This window comes from Triturus cristatus, chromosome 9, assembly GCF_964204655.1.
Source record: "Triturus cristatus chromosome 9, aTriCri1.1, whole genome shotgun sequence".
Taxonomy (NCBI): domain Eukaryota; kingdom Metazoa; phylum Chordata; class Amphibia; order Caudata; family Salamandridae; genus Triturus; species Triturus cristatus.
The window spans coordinates 670,409,012-670,422,999 of NC_140592.1; the positions used below are offsets into that span (position 1 = coordinate 670,409,012).

The following is a 13,988-nucleotide window of genomic DNA, read 5'->3' on the forward strand; positions in this document are numbered from 1 at the left end:
ACCTACTATCATGGAATGTGGCAGGTCTAAAAAATAAGCTAGCATGTCCAGCATGGGGCTCTTTTGTGGACACTGCTGACGTGATTTTATTGCAGGAGACCTGGGCCAGGGAGGAGGTTCATAGAGTTGGGTTCGTGACCTTTAACATCGCAGCCCGATGGGGAGGTAAGGGCCGCCCTTCTGGTGGTCTGACAACATGGATCGGTGTACACCTGGGCTGCAGGGTGGATTTGATTCAGACAAATTCGGACGACATTTTATGCGTCCTAATGACCTGGCCCAACTTACACAAACTGGCAATAGTGAATGTATATTCACGTCCTATTGCTATGGCAAAGGAATCCAACACCGTTGGGGAACTATCGTTTTTTCTTGAATCTTTAAACCGAGACATTCACTATGTGATTGCAGGAGATTTCAATTGCCATTACGAGCCCCTTCAAGGGCTGAATGAGGGGGCACTGCTGGATGAAGATGAGTTTTGGGGAATCCCGCAGTGCAGGTCCACTTTTGCAAAGGCATGGACCCCATTGGCCATGCAGATTATGACCCTAACTTTGCAAAACTCAGTCAGGGCGGTTAACGGTCGGATGCCCTCAGATATTCCCTCCAAATGTACTTATAATAAAAAAGATCAGGAATCCCATTTAGACTACGTAATGGTCCAGACCAGGATGTGGTCTAAGATTGTGGATCTGGAGGTTGTGAATAGAACGGACAGCGATCATATCGCACTGCTGTTGAAAATGGAATTGCCCATATCTGCGAAAGCCCACATGGAATCAACCGCCGACCCAGGCCTGGTTCTTACTAACAACAGGAGGCGGGTAAAGTGGGCGACCCTGCGTGAAAGGAGGGATGTACTCTCAAGTTTATACTCATCCATCCTTCCCCTGCTCAAAATGGCAAGTGACATCTGGGCTCAAGGGTTGTCCTCGGACACTTCTGTAAACCTGCTTACTGTTCATCAGGATCTGGTTGATACCCTTGCAGGCATTCTAAATCCTATCGCTCCCCCCAGGCAACCCAGGACCATCTCCTCGTCATGGTATAACGCCACATGTAGGAGAGCTAAATCTGATCTGATTAATGCCATCAAAATTGGCAGTGACAGGCTAATGATCCGTTCACTCAGGATTGCCCACAAACAAGTATTAAAACAGGCAAAAATAGATTGGGACTGGGAGAGATGGGAAAACTTAGCCTCTGCTCTTGCCAACAAGGAACCGAGCAGATTCTGGGCTATTGTGAATTCAGGGTGTGCGGAACCCCGCAATGCAATTGAAGTCAACCTTGATCCGGGGGTGTGGGAGTCCCATTTTAAATCCCTATATGCAGCCACCTCTGACTTAGACCTTCTGCCCTTTCACTTACCTCTTACTGGGGATGCCGAAGTTCCGGAATTCTCCGTAGAGGATGTTACCATTGCCCTAGGAAAACTGGCAATGGGCAAAGCACCAGGTATAGACAAGCTACCCGGGGATATGTTCAAAGAACAGCCTAAGATATGGGCGCCGTACTTATGTGCACTCTTCAACACAATTTTGTACGGTGAGGAAAAGTAGGTCGCACACCGCTCGTCAATTTTGTACGGTGCAGAGGTTCCGGGCTCGTGGTTGGGAGCGGAAATCATACCTATATATAAAAAGGGTTCTCCCCTGCTCCCAGTCAATTACAGGCCCATTAGTCTCATTGACGTCCCCCAAAAAATATTTGCACGACTTATTTTAGATCGTTTGCAGGACTGGACCAATGAGAATGAAATCCTTTCTCCTTATCAGGCTGGCTTTAGAAGCAAAACATCTACCATGGACCAGATCTTCCGTTTAATAATACTGTATTGGAAGACTGTGGTAATAGAGGGTGGCAGCCTCCACATGGTATTTGTTGACTTACGCTCTGCGTTTGACACTGTCCCTAGGGGTAAACTTTGGGCTGTCTTACGAGACTTGGGTGTACCCAATTCTCTATTGGGAATATTGGTAAGGTTGCATACCCAGAACTTTGCTCAGGTCAGGTGCGCAAGAGGAGGTGTATTGTCCGCCAGGTTCACCGTGAACAAGGGAGTCAGGCAAGGGTGTGTCCTGGCCCCCACCTTGTTCTGCATATATGTAAATGGACTGATAGCTAGCCTGGACGCAGTTCCTAACAACGATGCACCCAGGCTGGCAGGCAGGAAAGTCGCAGCTATAATGTTCGCTGACGACACCTTGCTCTTATCCAAGTCACCAATGGGGATCCAACGTATATTGGAAGGATTTAACAACTTCTGCCGTGAACATGGTCTACAGATAAATGTAGATAAGACTAAATACATGATTTTTAATCCTCCCTTACACACCAGACCACCCCCTACCTTAGACTCGGTTGCACTAGAGAGAGTTCACACTTTCCAATACCTAGGTGTCACACTAAGTGAAAAACTTTCCTGGGGCCCACACCTTGCCAAATCACAACTCAAACTGACCCAAATAGCAGGGGGAATACTAAAAATGACAAATGCCTCCACTTACAAACCCATCAGCCCTAGTCTTGAAATCTATAAAATGAGGGCCAGATCGGCAGCACTGTATGGAGGGGAACTTTGGGGGCACGCCGTTAGACCTGGACTGACTAAAGTTGAGAACAACTTTCTGAGGCAGTTGCTCTCGCTCCCCCAAAGTACACCTCTATTACCGCTGAGGCTCGACTTGGGTATATTTCCCATCCAGGAGGAACTAGCCATCAAACCCCTCAGGTTCTGGAGGAGGATTTGGCTGACCCCCGAGCTTGTGCAGTACAAAACTGAGTTACAAGAAATACTGAGATTAGGCAAGGTAGTGCATATCCCTTGGCTCTCTTATATCAAAGACGAATTCATGAAATTGGGTCTTGCAGACATGTAGGTGAATCCAGCAACAGCCTGTAGTGAGATCTCAGGGAATTTATTCACAGAGTTATACAGATCTCGATGTTCTAATGCATGGCTCCACGACTCACAGAATGGTACCATGGTAAAATCATTCATGGAGATTAAATCTGTATACTCATTTGAAGATTACCTGGATGTAATTTTTCCTGTCATGGCCAGGAAGCTATACATACAATGGAGGTTTGGTGCACTTCCTTTAGCGTGCCTAACCAGCAAATGGTCCCCGTCCAGGTCCTCACATTGTCTTGGCTGTGGCATGAACAAAGAGGATGAATGTCATATTCTCTTTTTCTGCCCTCTCTACAGTAGAGCAAGGAAGAATTGGATTGTACCCATCTGTAGGAATCTAGGATTTAGGAAGTGTTCAGATGCATTAAGGGTTTTTAAAACTGATACTGCAGGATATATTGTGTTTGCTCTTGCAAAGTATCTGCATGCTATCTGGATTAAAAGGAGTTTTATAATTTCAAATAGTGCCTAGCAGCCCGGGCTCATATCTGATTATGTAATTCCAGTTATTGCTGCAATAATGTACTTTTAACAGTGACTTCCACCCCTGCTTTACACTTGACTATGTAATTTTAGACATTGCTTCAACATTGTATTTTTAATGTATATATTATTTTATGTGTTCTTTTATGGCTGAAATATTGCCGAAATAAAGATTCAATTGATTGATTGATATTGATAGGTCCACTCTTGAGACAGCAGAAGTAGCTCCACACAGAGAGAAAGACAAAAACTTTTTAAAAAGACCTTTAACATGGTTAATCTTGGTATAGATCTGCAGTAAAGAATGAAGAACTACTGCTACAGCCGATGAGACATTAAGGTTTTGGATTTTTTTTTTCCTATCACTAGCTAGTGATTATTTAAAAAAATGTTCCTACCACCAGCTTCCTAGAATACGAATGGACTTGGGAAGAGAATGGATGAAGGAGGTCCTGCTGTTTGTGCCTGCATGAAGGAGAAATGAACTACAGCCTCCTGCCCACTTGTACTCAAGGACTGATGTGATGCTCAAGGGTCAGACCACCTGGCCTCCCATAGCCTCAGGGACAGAAAAGGCACATGAGGGCAATACTAGAAGATAACCTGACCAACCAACAGTGGAAACTAAGCTGTAGCCCTTGGTAGAGTGAGCAGCTGAGTTTGACATAAACTTCTGTCAGCGGTCTGGCACCCCTGAAAATTAGCTTGCAACTCTGGGAGCTTTGTGAGTAACCTGGAAGATGATATTCAACACAGAGAAGTTTGGAAGCATCTGAGTTTGCCAGTCTGCAAGGTATATGACCCTGCCACTGCTCTACTGGCCTGTTGGATGCACAACAGGTGGCAGGCAAATACTTTTCATTTTTGGTGCAATAATTTCCTCTGTTCCACACTTCTGGTAAAACTCATAGACTTGTTCTGGCATTTTTAAGTTTCAGTTTCTTGCGGCTTTTTTTTTGTTTTACTTCAAACTGAAGAAAAAAAATCATACCTTTGATTTCCTGAATTCAATTTTGAGAGTTTTATTTTTTTCCTCTATTTTCTACTAAATTGTATTGATAACTTTAGCCTGTTGCTTCCTGAATGTTGTTTTCGCCATGCTTAAACACTTAACACACACTTCATGTTGTCTCATTGAAGCCGTGGTTTTCCTAACAATGCCTAGAATTTCTAGTTTGGTGGAATCCTTCACTCAAGTAGCTCCATATTTTAGAAGGGGCTGGGAACCAGCAAATCACCAACATGGCACCATGTGCTCCTCTCTTTCCCACCATGCAATACTTTATGCAAAGACAGACAGATGTTAAACAGTTACAAAGTGAATAGGACATTGCAGAGCAGATGAACTACACAGTACCCATAAGCAGCCACATGTCTCTAGGTTAAGATTGGACACACTCCGTCATGTAGAAAACACTGAGCATGAGTCTTGTCACCTACCCAGGGTTCTTGGGCTCTTGCGGGGCACTCCCCTGTAGCTTCTTCACCAGCATCTCACTACTGCGCCGAAGAGCATCCCGAAGCTTTCCGAATGAGCCACTTCTCCGTAGAGCTCCACTTCCATCCTGTGGGAGAACAACAAACTTCCTTACGACTTGTAACATGACTCCAGACCACATATCCAGGAAGCAGTAAATTTCAAAGTTTTCCCAATCACATGAGCTGACTGCTGCTTCCACTCACTGAAACCTGCAGGCCAGAGCAGACGCACACTTCCACATCCCAAAAATCAATCTTAACTGGGCTAGGCAGAGAAAAGGTAAGTCAAGTGATCTGGTGAATCAGAAACATTCGTCAAGCCAACAAATACAACCTTTACTGCAGATACCAGCCTTCATTGCTAGTGCACTCATGAACTTACAGAAGTAAAAAGGATGAACCTCTATATCTAACACCGTAGGACAGAGCTAGCATTTGACATAAAAGGCAGATTTTCCAACTGAACCGCAATGTCCATTGAAAACTGCAGTGCATCCTTACCCCGGTCCATTCCACAGCACCATCATCACTATCAGTCCCATTCTCGTATTTCACAGTGCTGCCATTAAGACTTTCGCGGCTCTGTCGACGCTCTGAGGTGCTGCCATCTTTCAGCAGTTCCACCACACGTGTCTGATTTATAGCATCAATCCCCTATAAGCAAAAAAAAGAAGAAAAAAAAAGAGTTAATAACAGTCAAATCACAGAAGTGTGATCAGAGAAATACAAATGAAGGGAGTTTTATTTTAAATGATAAGGAAAATTAGGAAGTCTGGAGGTAGAGAAAGAAGAAGATGTGAATGGGAAAGAATATAACCATCAGTGAACAAGAAAATAGGGAGAATACTTGTATAAAGGAGAAAGGCAGAGAACAAGGAAAGAAAGCGAAGAAGAGAATCATAAGCACATAAGACAAAAAGGAACAGTATGTCGGATGAGGAAATGAGTCAAGAAATAGAGAAGGATGTGGAACCGGGTCAAGAAATAGAAAGGAAATGATTAAGAAGAAGCCGAAAGGGAATAGGAAAAAACGGCACAGAATGAGGTAAAAAAGCAATAGAGAACAAGATGTAAGACTGCAGAACAAGGAGACATAAGGAAGGCAAGGAATGATTAGATAACGAAATGGATGCCGGAGAAATGCTGGGGAGAAGTGGAGTTTGGCTGGCTAGCCGGGCCAACAAGATTGCCATGTGAGACAGGTTCCGAGCCTGAGATGGCAGATCCAGGTTTCAATTTCTTGGTTGAAAGTGCTTAAAGGGCTGCAAAATACTGGCAACGGTGGCCCATTAATTTGTGCGGTGTCCAAGCAGGCCAGAATTTGTGGTGGCAGTGCACAGTTCTGGGGGTCAACAGTGTGACCTTGGTGATGCCCCCTCCCCATAAGGCACCTGAAGGAAAGTGCCCCTTTTGGGCATATTCGCACCCAATTTTTACCTGGTATTCGATGCAATTTTGACAGAAAGTTCACTGGGTTCCTGCTAACCAGGTCCCCAGTGCCAGATCTCTTTCCCTAAACTGTGCAATTGCCCCCCAATTGTTAATACATTTAGCACTCTCTGTAAGTCCCTAGTGGACAAGTTACCTAACCTTCTGTAACGCTTTCTCTGGTAGAGGCAGTATCTAGCCGCAGATTACTTACCTTTGAATTTCCCAGGTGTCAGACTGGACCGGAAGATTTTTCTTCGAGGAATACCCCTGCGTGCTGGCAGGTGGCAGCGGTTGGCTCCGAGTGACGTTGTCTGCGTCATGCGTGCATGAAGTGATGTAAGCGTCACCTATATAGGCACCACCTCGGCTTGTTGACATCAGTTACTTTTGATGAGCTATGAAGAGTTTTGACACTGGAAAGTTAGAAAAACTAGGGCCTTGAAAGGAAAAACCTTGAACTAAGAAACTTGTCTGCAGTGCAGGAAGGATGGGTGGGTCGGTACGGAATTGGAGGCTAGGTATTCTATCTACCAGATAAGGTGTTACTGAAGGTAGGTAACTTGTCCAACTGATAGAGCCATCTAGCCTCAGATTCCTTACCTTTGAATAGATACCCAAGCAATACCATCCTCAGAGGAGGGACTGAAGACATTTTTCAGACTAGAAAGTTCAGCAAAATCGAACTGGCAAAATGGCTGTCCTTGTGGACTTGACTCTCCAGGCAGAAATGCTTGGTTAACGTGTGCAAGGACGCCCACGCTGCTGCCTGACAGATTTCCAGGACCAGGACTCCACGTTCTAACGCAGTGGTAGAAGCTTTAGCTCTGGTGGAATGAGCTCTTAAACCTTCAGCAAGCTGCTTCTTTACCAGATCACAGCAAATCTTGATGCAGAGGACTACCCATCGGGAGATGGTCCTCTTCTGCACCACCCAACCCTTCTTCGCACCAATCTATCTCACAAAGAGTTGGCGATCCACCTGGAAATCTTTTGCGTGGTCAAGGCAAAACGAAAACGCTCGTTTGTGTCCAGACGGTGGAGTCTCTCATCTTCTTGAGAGGGATGCAGACGAGTGAAGAAAGGAGGCAAAGTGACAGATTGTCCCACATGGAAAGGTGTTACTACTTTCGGCAGGAAAGAGGCCTAGTGCAAAGCACCAATTTGTTAGGAAATATCATCAGTAAGGGAGGTATGGACGACAAAGACTGCAGCTCGCTCACCCTCCTGGCAGATTTAATTGCCATTAAAAAAGCTGTTCTTATTGTGAGCCATAAGACGATGAAATTATGCAGAGGCTCAAAAGGAGCACACATAAGGAAGGCGAGAATCAAATGAAGGCCCCACTAAGGCATAATGAAGAAGCAAGGTGGAAACATATGTACAAGGCCTATGTACAATGGGTGACTTAAATAAAAAGGGTTGGTTTGGCAGCCTCAGGAAAGCAGACCAATCAGACAAATACCCTTTCAGGGTGCCCAGAGCAGAGCCCTGCTGGGCAAGGGTCATAATAAACAATAAAACATCCCAAAGGGAAGCAGAGAGAGGGTCGATATACTTCTCTGAACAATATAATACGAATTTCTTCCACCTGCACTTGTGTACCGGCTTGGCTACCAGAATAACATTACAAACTTCAGGAGGAAGGTCGAAAGCTGTCAACTGTCGCCATTCAATCTCCATGCAAGAAGGCACAGAGTTGACAGGTTTGGGTGGAGGACCCTCTCCTGCTGCTGCAAAAGAAGATCCTCCCGAAGGGGTAGCCTGATCAGAGGATCGATGATCATTTGCAGAAGCTCGGGATACCAGACTCTTCGTGCCCAATCCGGAGCCACAAGGATGACTTGGGCCTGGTCATTCCCGATCTTCTTGAAAACTCTGGGCAGGAGTGGTATGGGCGGAAAGACGTACAGGAGGCCTGAACTCCACTTGAGACAAAAAGCATCGCCGAACAAGAGCCTCCTCGGAAACTCCACTGCCCAAAACTGCTGACGGTGCGTGTTCTCTGCGGAGGCCAAAAAATCTAATCACGGCTCTCCCCACTGCTGAAAGAGACCTTGTGCTACCTACCGAGGGCTGAGTATGTCTGCCCTTGAGTTCAGAGAACCTGCCAGGTTTTGAACCACAAGGGATATGCCCTGCTGTTCCAGCCACGTCCAGAGACACAAAACCTCTTGACAAAGAGTCCACAACCCCACTCCATCCTGTTTGTTGCAGCACCATACGGCAGTGAAGTTGTCTGTGAACGCTTGAACTAGCTTTCCTTTGATGGATGACAAAAAGGCTTTCAATGCCAATTCAGACTGCTCAGAGCTCCAACATGTTGATGTGGAGTCCAGATTCTGCTGGAGACCAGAATTCTCTGATCTCCACCTCTCCCAGATACCCACCCCATTCCAGCACTGACACATCTGTCACTACTGTGAGATCTGGTTGGGGAAGGCAGACGGGTCTGCCTCGGACCCAATCGTGATTCTTTAGCCACCACTGCAGGTCTTGTGCAGTTCCCTTTGCAATCTGGACCATGTCAGAGAGATTCCCTTGATGCTGCGCCCACTGGAACTTCAGGCCCCACTGCAGAGCCCACAAATGCCATCTTGCATATGTCATTAGCAGGATGCAGGCTGAAACATCAGTATCATCCGTTAAATATCGTGGACTCGCCGTTTGGGGGGATACGCCCAAAACAGCACTGTGTCCAGAAGGACTCAGTTGAAAGGGAGCTTCTGAGAGGGTGTTAGGGGTGACTTCGGCATGTTGATAGTAAACCCCTGCGAATGCAGGAGGTCCACCATAGTATTGAGGTGAAAGACGACATCCTGTGGCGAGTCCACCTTCAACAGACAGTCGTCGAGATAGGGGAAGACTGGCAACCCTGATCTTCGCAGATGAGCTGCAACCACCACCATCACCTTGGATCCCAGGTAACGCCTGTGGGCAGGCAGGACTGAGATGTGAAAATGGGTCCTGCAAGTCCAAAGCTATCATCCAGTCTACAGGGCAGACAAGACCTGGGGCAATGTGAGCATACTGAATTTCCCAGTTATTAGGAAGTAGTTGAGGGCCTGGAGGTCTAGGGTAGGACAAAGGCCCTTGCCCTTTTTCGAGACCATAAAGTAGTGGGAATAGCAACCATGACCTGCTTCTGGCGCCGGAACCCTCTCTATGGCTCCTGCACCCAAGAGGGTCATGACTTTCTCCAAGAGCACAAGTAGATGATCATCTGTCAGCCTGTGGTAGGATAGAGACATAGAGGGAGGAACGGTCTTGAAGGGGAGGGAGAAGCTCTTCGGATAATCTGGAGAACCCATCTGTCCAAAGTAATGTTTTTTCAGAGGTGGAGGTGATGGCGGAGTCTGCCACCAACTGGATCCCATGGTCTGGAAGGGGACGACTAGGAGGGTTTGGAGGCGGAAGCTGTTGTGGGGGGTGGAGGCTTGACTGGACCTCTGGCTACCCAACCCACAGGGTTGGAATGAACCGCATCCTTCGTCCGCACAGGGGTTGTGGAATTTGCGTAGCTCTGTGGCTGGGGTATGGCTGGCGCAGTTGTAAACCTCTTCCATAGCCACGTATGTAGCAAAAGGCAGAATGAGGAAGAGAAGCAACTGAGAGGCCCAAGGCTGTAGCACATGAGTCCATAAAGCACTCAAGTGCGGTGTCTGCTTTGTCCCTGAAGAGACGGGTGATATCAAAGGGGCATGGCCATGAGTGAAGCCTGGACATCCCCGGAAAAGCCAGATGTTCTCAGACAGGCGTGGCTTCTAACAGCCCCCATTGTTGAAAACGCACTGCCCTGTGAGCTTGTCGTATTTAAGCCACATCGATTGGTGAACTTCGCTGAATCTCTCCTGTCTGTTATGGCTTGGGAGAGGATGGCCCGGGTCTCCTCCGGACCTATGGCAGAACTTGCGCAACCGTTTCCCACATAGAGTGGGAATAACGGCTCAATAAGCATGTGGTGTTCACCAACTGCAATGCAAGGCTGGGGGAAGAAAACATTTTCTAGCCCCAATTGTCCAGCCTCTTGGAATCCTTGGCTGAGGGAGTGTCAGGTCACGTGCCTAGAAGTTTGGACCACCAAGCTCTCTGGGCTGGGGTGGTTAGTGAGAAAGTCTGGGTCGCCCGGGGCAGGGCGGCGGCGGCGGGTGATCATCCACTTCACAGGAGCCCTGTGCTGGATTTGGACCAGGTTCCAAGAAGGACATCCATGAGGGCTTCATTAAGAGGGAGCAATGGTTCCGAAGAAGTATCACAGAGCTGTAACACCTCTGTCAAGATATTAGTGTTGACCACCACTGAGGGTAGCTGAAGGTCAAGGACATCAGCCAACCTACGCACCAACATTGCGTAAGATGCTCCCTCCTCCATAGCCATGGTGGTGGAAGAAAGCATGTCAGTATCTGCATCGGGGATGACAATAGGGCTGACGGTGCAGAAGCATCAGTGTCGGTACCGGCGTCGGGGAAGGTCGCTATGGCATGAACGCCAGGCCAGATCCATGGCCGGGTCCACGTAGGGGACATCTGCATTAGGGCTGGAGCAAGCGTACAACCCGATGGAGCCCCTGCAGATTCTGCGTGGCCCGAAGGCATGCCAGGGGGATCAGGCCACTAAAAAATTAGGTGCAAGGCCACATAATTTTTTTTTAATTGAGCGGGAGGAGGGGCGGGGGGGATGCTCTTACTCCTGGAAAGGCGACCCAGGGGCTGGCCCTGGAAAAAGAGGCCTTGAATGACGAAGCTGCCCCGTTGAGTCTGCCAAGGGACAGGAAGAGTCGAAGCACACTTCGACTTCTTGTGCCTCTTACCTGAATGTCCTGAAGATCATGAGAAGAGGACCTGGGACTCCTGGAGCAGGGCCGGGACCTTCCTCTTGCCGGGGACCGAGACCTCCAAGGAGACTGATGCGGCATCGCCAGCCAGAGTGCGAACAGCTTTAGGAACAGCTCCCTCAAAGTCTTCGGAGCCATGGCCCTGCAGTCGGAGCACAACTTGGAGTCGTGGTCGAGCTCTAGACACCTCAACCACACCAAATGCAGGTCCATCACTGACATGGCGCGGGGACAGGCGCCACACGGGTTTAACACCTGAAGCCATCCTAGACATGATTTCCTACATACTGCAGATACATGGGGGGGGGGGGATTCGGCAAAAATCCAGTCACAAAGCAACGGAGGATATCTTTCTTCACAGATCAGTGCTTGACAGGCTTGGAAAGAAAAGAACTGACGTCATCTCGCAGAGGTGGCGCCTATTTAGGTGATCTGGACGTCACTTCCAGCACGGATGACGACGACACTCGGAGCCTACCGTTGCCACTTATCAGCATGCAAAGAAAAATCTTCCGGATCCAGCCACCTGGGAAATTCAAAGGAAAGGAATCTGCGGTTAGATGTCTCTATCAGATAAATGGTACCATTGGTACCTAGGGTATGGACTACTAGAGAGGGTCCCCAAGGGCTGCTGCATGAATTGTTCCACCCTAAGGGACCACTGCCCAAACCCATGCAGACTTCCACAGCGGCCTGCATGTCTTGGAGGAGACAAAAATGAAAATACGACATGGCACACAGCCCTAAGGCAGCGTGCGCTATTCTACATGTGTGTATGTGTAGAGAACAAGGGGACCCCAGTAGTAAGACCAGGGGTAATATATGTAGCTGAAGAGACAGCGGTCTGGGGGAGGCCACTAAGGTCCTCGGGTAGCCAGGGCTACTATTATTTAAGGTATAGCCTTAGTCTAGGTTAGTAGTGGAAAGGGAGTCCGAGCAGGACTGGAGAAACAATGTATGAAGGGACACAAGGTTGTATGAATGACATCACATTTATTAACATCATAAATGGAGTATCATCCACTTTTTAGAGACTCCAGTCCTGGTGCTCACACATAAAGGTGAAAGTGCGTGAAGTGATATGTGCTGGTGACTTAAAATTTACATCGCATTGAAACTGTACACAACTCCGAAAATATTAAGTTATATTAAAGGAGTTTCAGTTGTGAAGGTCGACGGTATTTCGATCCCTTTTAGTTAGAGACCATCATCAGGACGAAAAAAGTGTGAGCTCGTAGGATCTGGCAGCATAATGACTTATACGGGGATTGCCGGTGGGTCGTTGATTGTATGGGAGGGTCCTTGTGGAGAGTATGGGACACGTTGGGGAGCGGTCCACACATCCAGCGGTAGTCATACTGAAGGCTGGGTCAGGGGTGTCCTTGAATCGAGCAGGAGGGACCAACGGGCCAGTGGGGGCCAATTGTGGGAAATTTGCAGGGAGTAGAGCTAGAATAACTTTGGTCTCGGCAGCAAACAGCTAATCGTGCTGGAGTCGGCCGGCACAGGTGAGTCGTGTGGGCGTAACTACATGAGCAGATTTGCCCCTGTGAAACAAGGAGGGCATATAGGTCCAGCATATATGCTCCTCAATAAATCTAGAGTAACAACAAAGGGTTATGCAGTTCATTGGAAGAGATTATAAGAAACAGGTCGATAATGAATTCACGAATCGGCAAAAGGAGTTGGGGGGGGGGGGGGGGGAGTCTGATTGATCAGGAGCAAGAGTCCTAACACACCCAGATGGGATGATGGACGGAGTGCTGAAACTTTTCAACCACTCACCTCTACTCAACAGATCAGGATTTAATCCATTGTTCTTTTGCTCACTATGCCACCCCAGTTTGGACCCAGCCATATGCAATTCAGTCTTGAACCTGCTCCTCATGGGAACAGTCCAGCCCGAACTGCCAGGCCAGGCACTCCTTGGACCGGAAACAAGCATCCTGGGACCGGTTTCATGGTTTCACCCCTCATCAGCAAGGCTAGCTTGAATCCAGTGGCACAGCGAGCAAGGGTTCCGCGTCTGGGCATACCCTTGGCCACTTTGGGCGAACATAACAAATACAGCAAGATGATGGACGGAGTGCTGAAACTTTTCAACCACTCGCCCCCAGTCAACAGATCTAGGTTTAATCCATTATTCTTTTGCTCACTATGCCACCCCAGTTTGGACCTAGCTGAAGTTCATATAAAAATACCTTTATATACTAGTTCATTAAAACCGACCTGAAACACAAAAGAGAAAGTTAATATCATAATTTGCATTCTAAAGACCGAGATATACAATTTGTTTTATAAGTGACATGCGTAGCAATTCAAGGCATGCTACTAGTGATGAAGGTGCAAGTTACCGCCAGCACTGCACAAAACTTTATAAATAACTCGAACAAGTGACACCCGTGAACAAACCACATAACATACATCATAGACACTTTGTCATAATGGTTAATTCACCCTACTTGGGTAGACGGTAAGACCCATTTGAGTTTGAGCAGAGCTAACGCTATTTAGTGCGCTAACGTTAAAAGATGTCACAGGAAATGAGAAAAGTGTCTCGTCAAGCTGCTCGGAAAGAGTATTTGTAGTAGTCCTGCATTAAAAGGCAGTCTATACTCACAGTGCTGTTTTTGCGGTCAGACCTACCCTGTCTCTGCCACCTCAGCCGTAGGGGAGAGTGGTGGAGGCCAGAGTTAAGTACTTGCGCGGCCAAAATGATTGCCTGCCGGTGGTTGTGATTGAGTAATCGTGTGCACAACTAGACCGCTCAAGATCAAATAGAACAAACAAATATTGGCACCATTGTGGAGTTACGGGAGAACCAAACTGTTCGTAGATGGGGCA

At 47.5% G+C, this 13,988-nt stretch overlaps 1 protein-coding gene across 1 annotated transcript in view; it reads right to left on the reverse strand.

Moving 5' to 3' along the window:
• KLC2 (kinesin light chain 2) overlaps window positions 1–13,988 on the reverse strand; it is a 263,961-nt gene that overhangs the window by 64,008 nt on the left and 185,965 nt on the right. The window contains exons 13-14 of the mRNA XM_085625737.1: window positions 5,384–5,536; window positions 4,844–4,968 (exon numbers count right to left, since the gene is read on the reverse strand). Coding sequence (XP_085481863.1) covers window positions 4,844–4,968; window positions 5,384–5,536 — 278 coding nt within the window. The remainder of the gene's footprint in view (window positions 1–4,843; window positions 4,969–5,383; window positions 5,537–13,988) is intronic.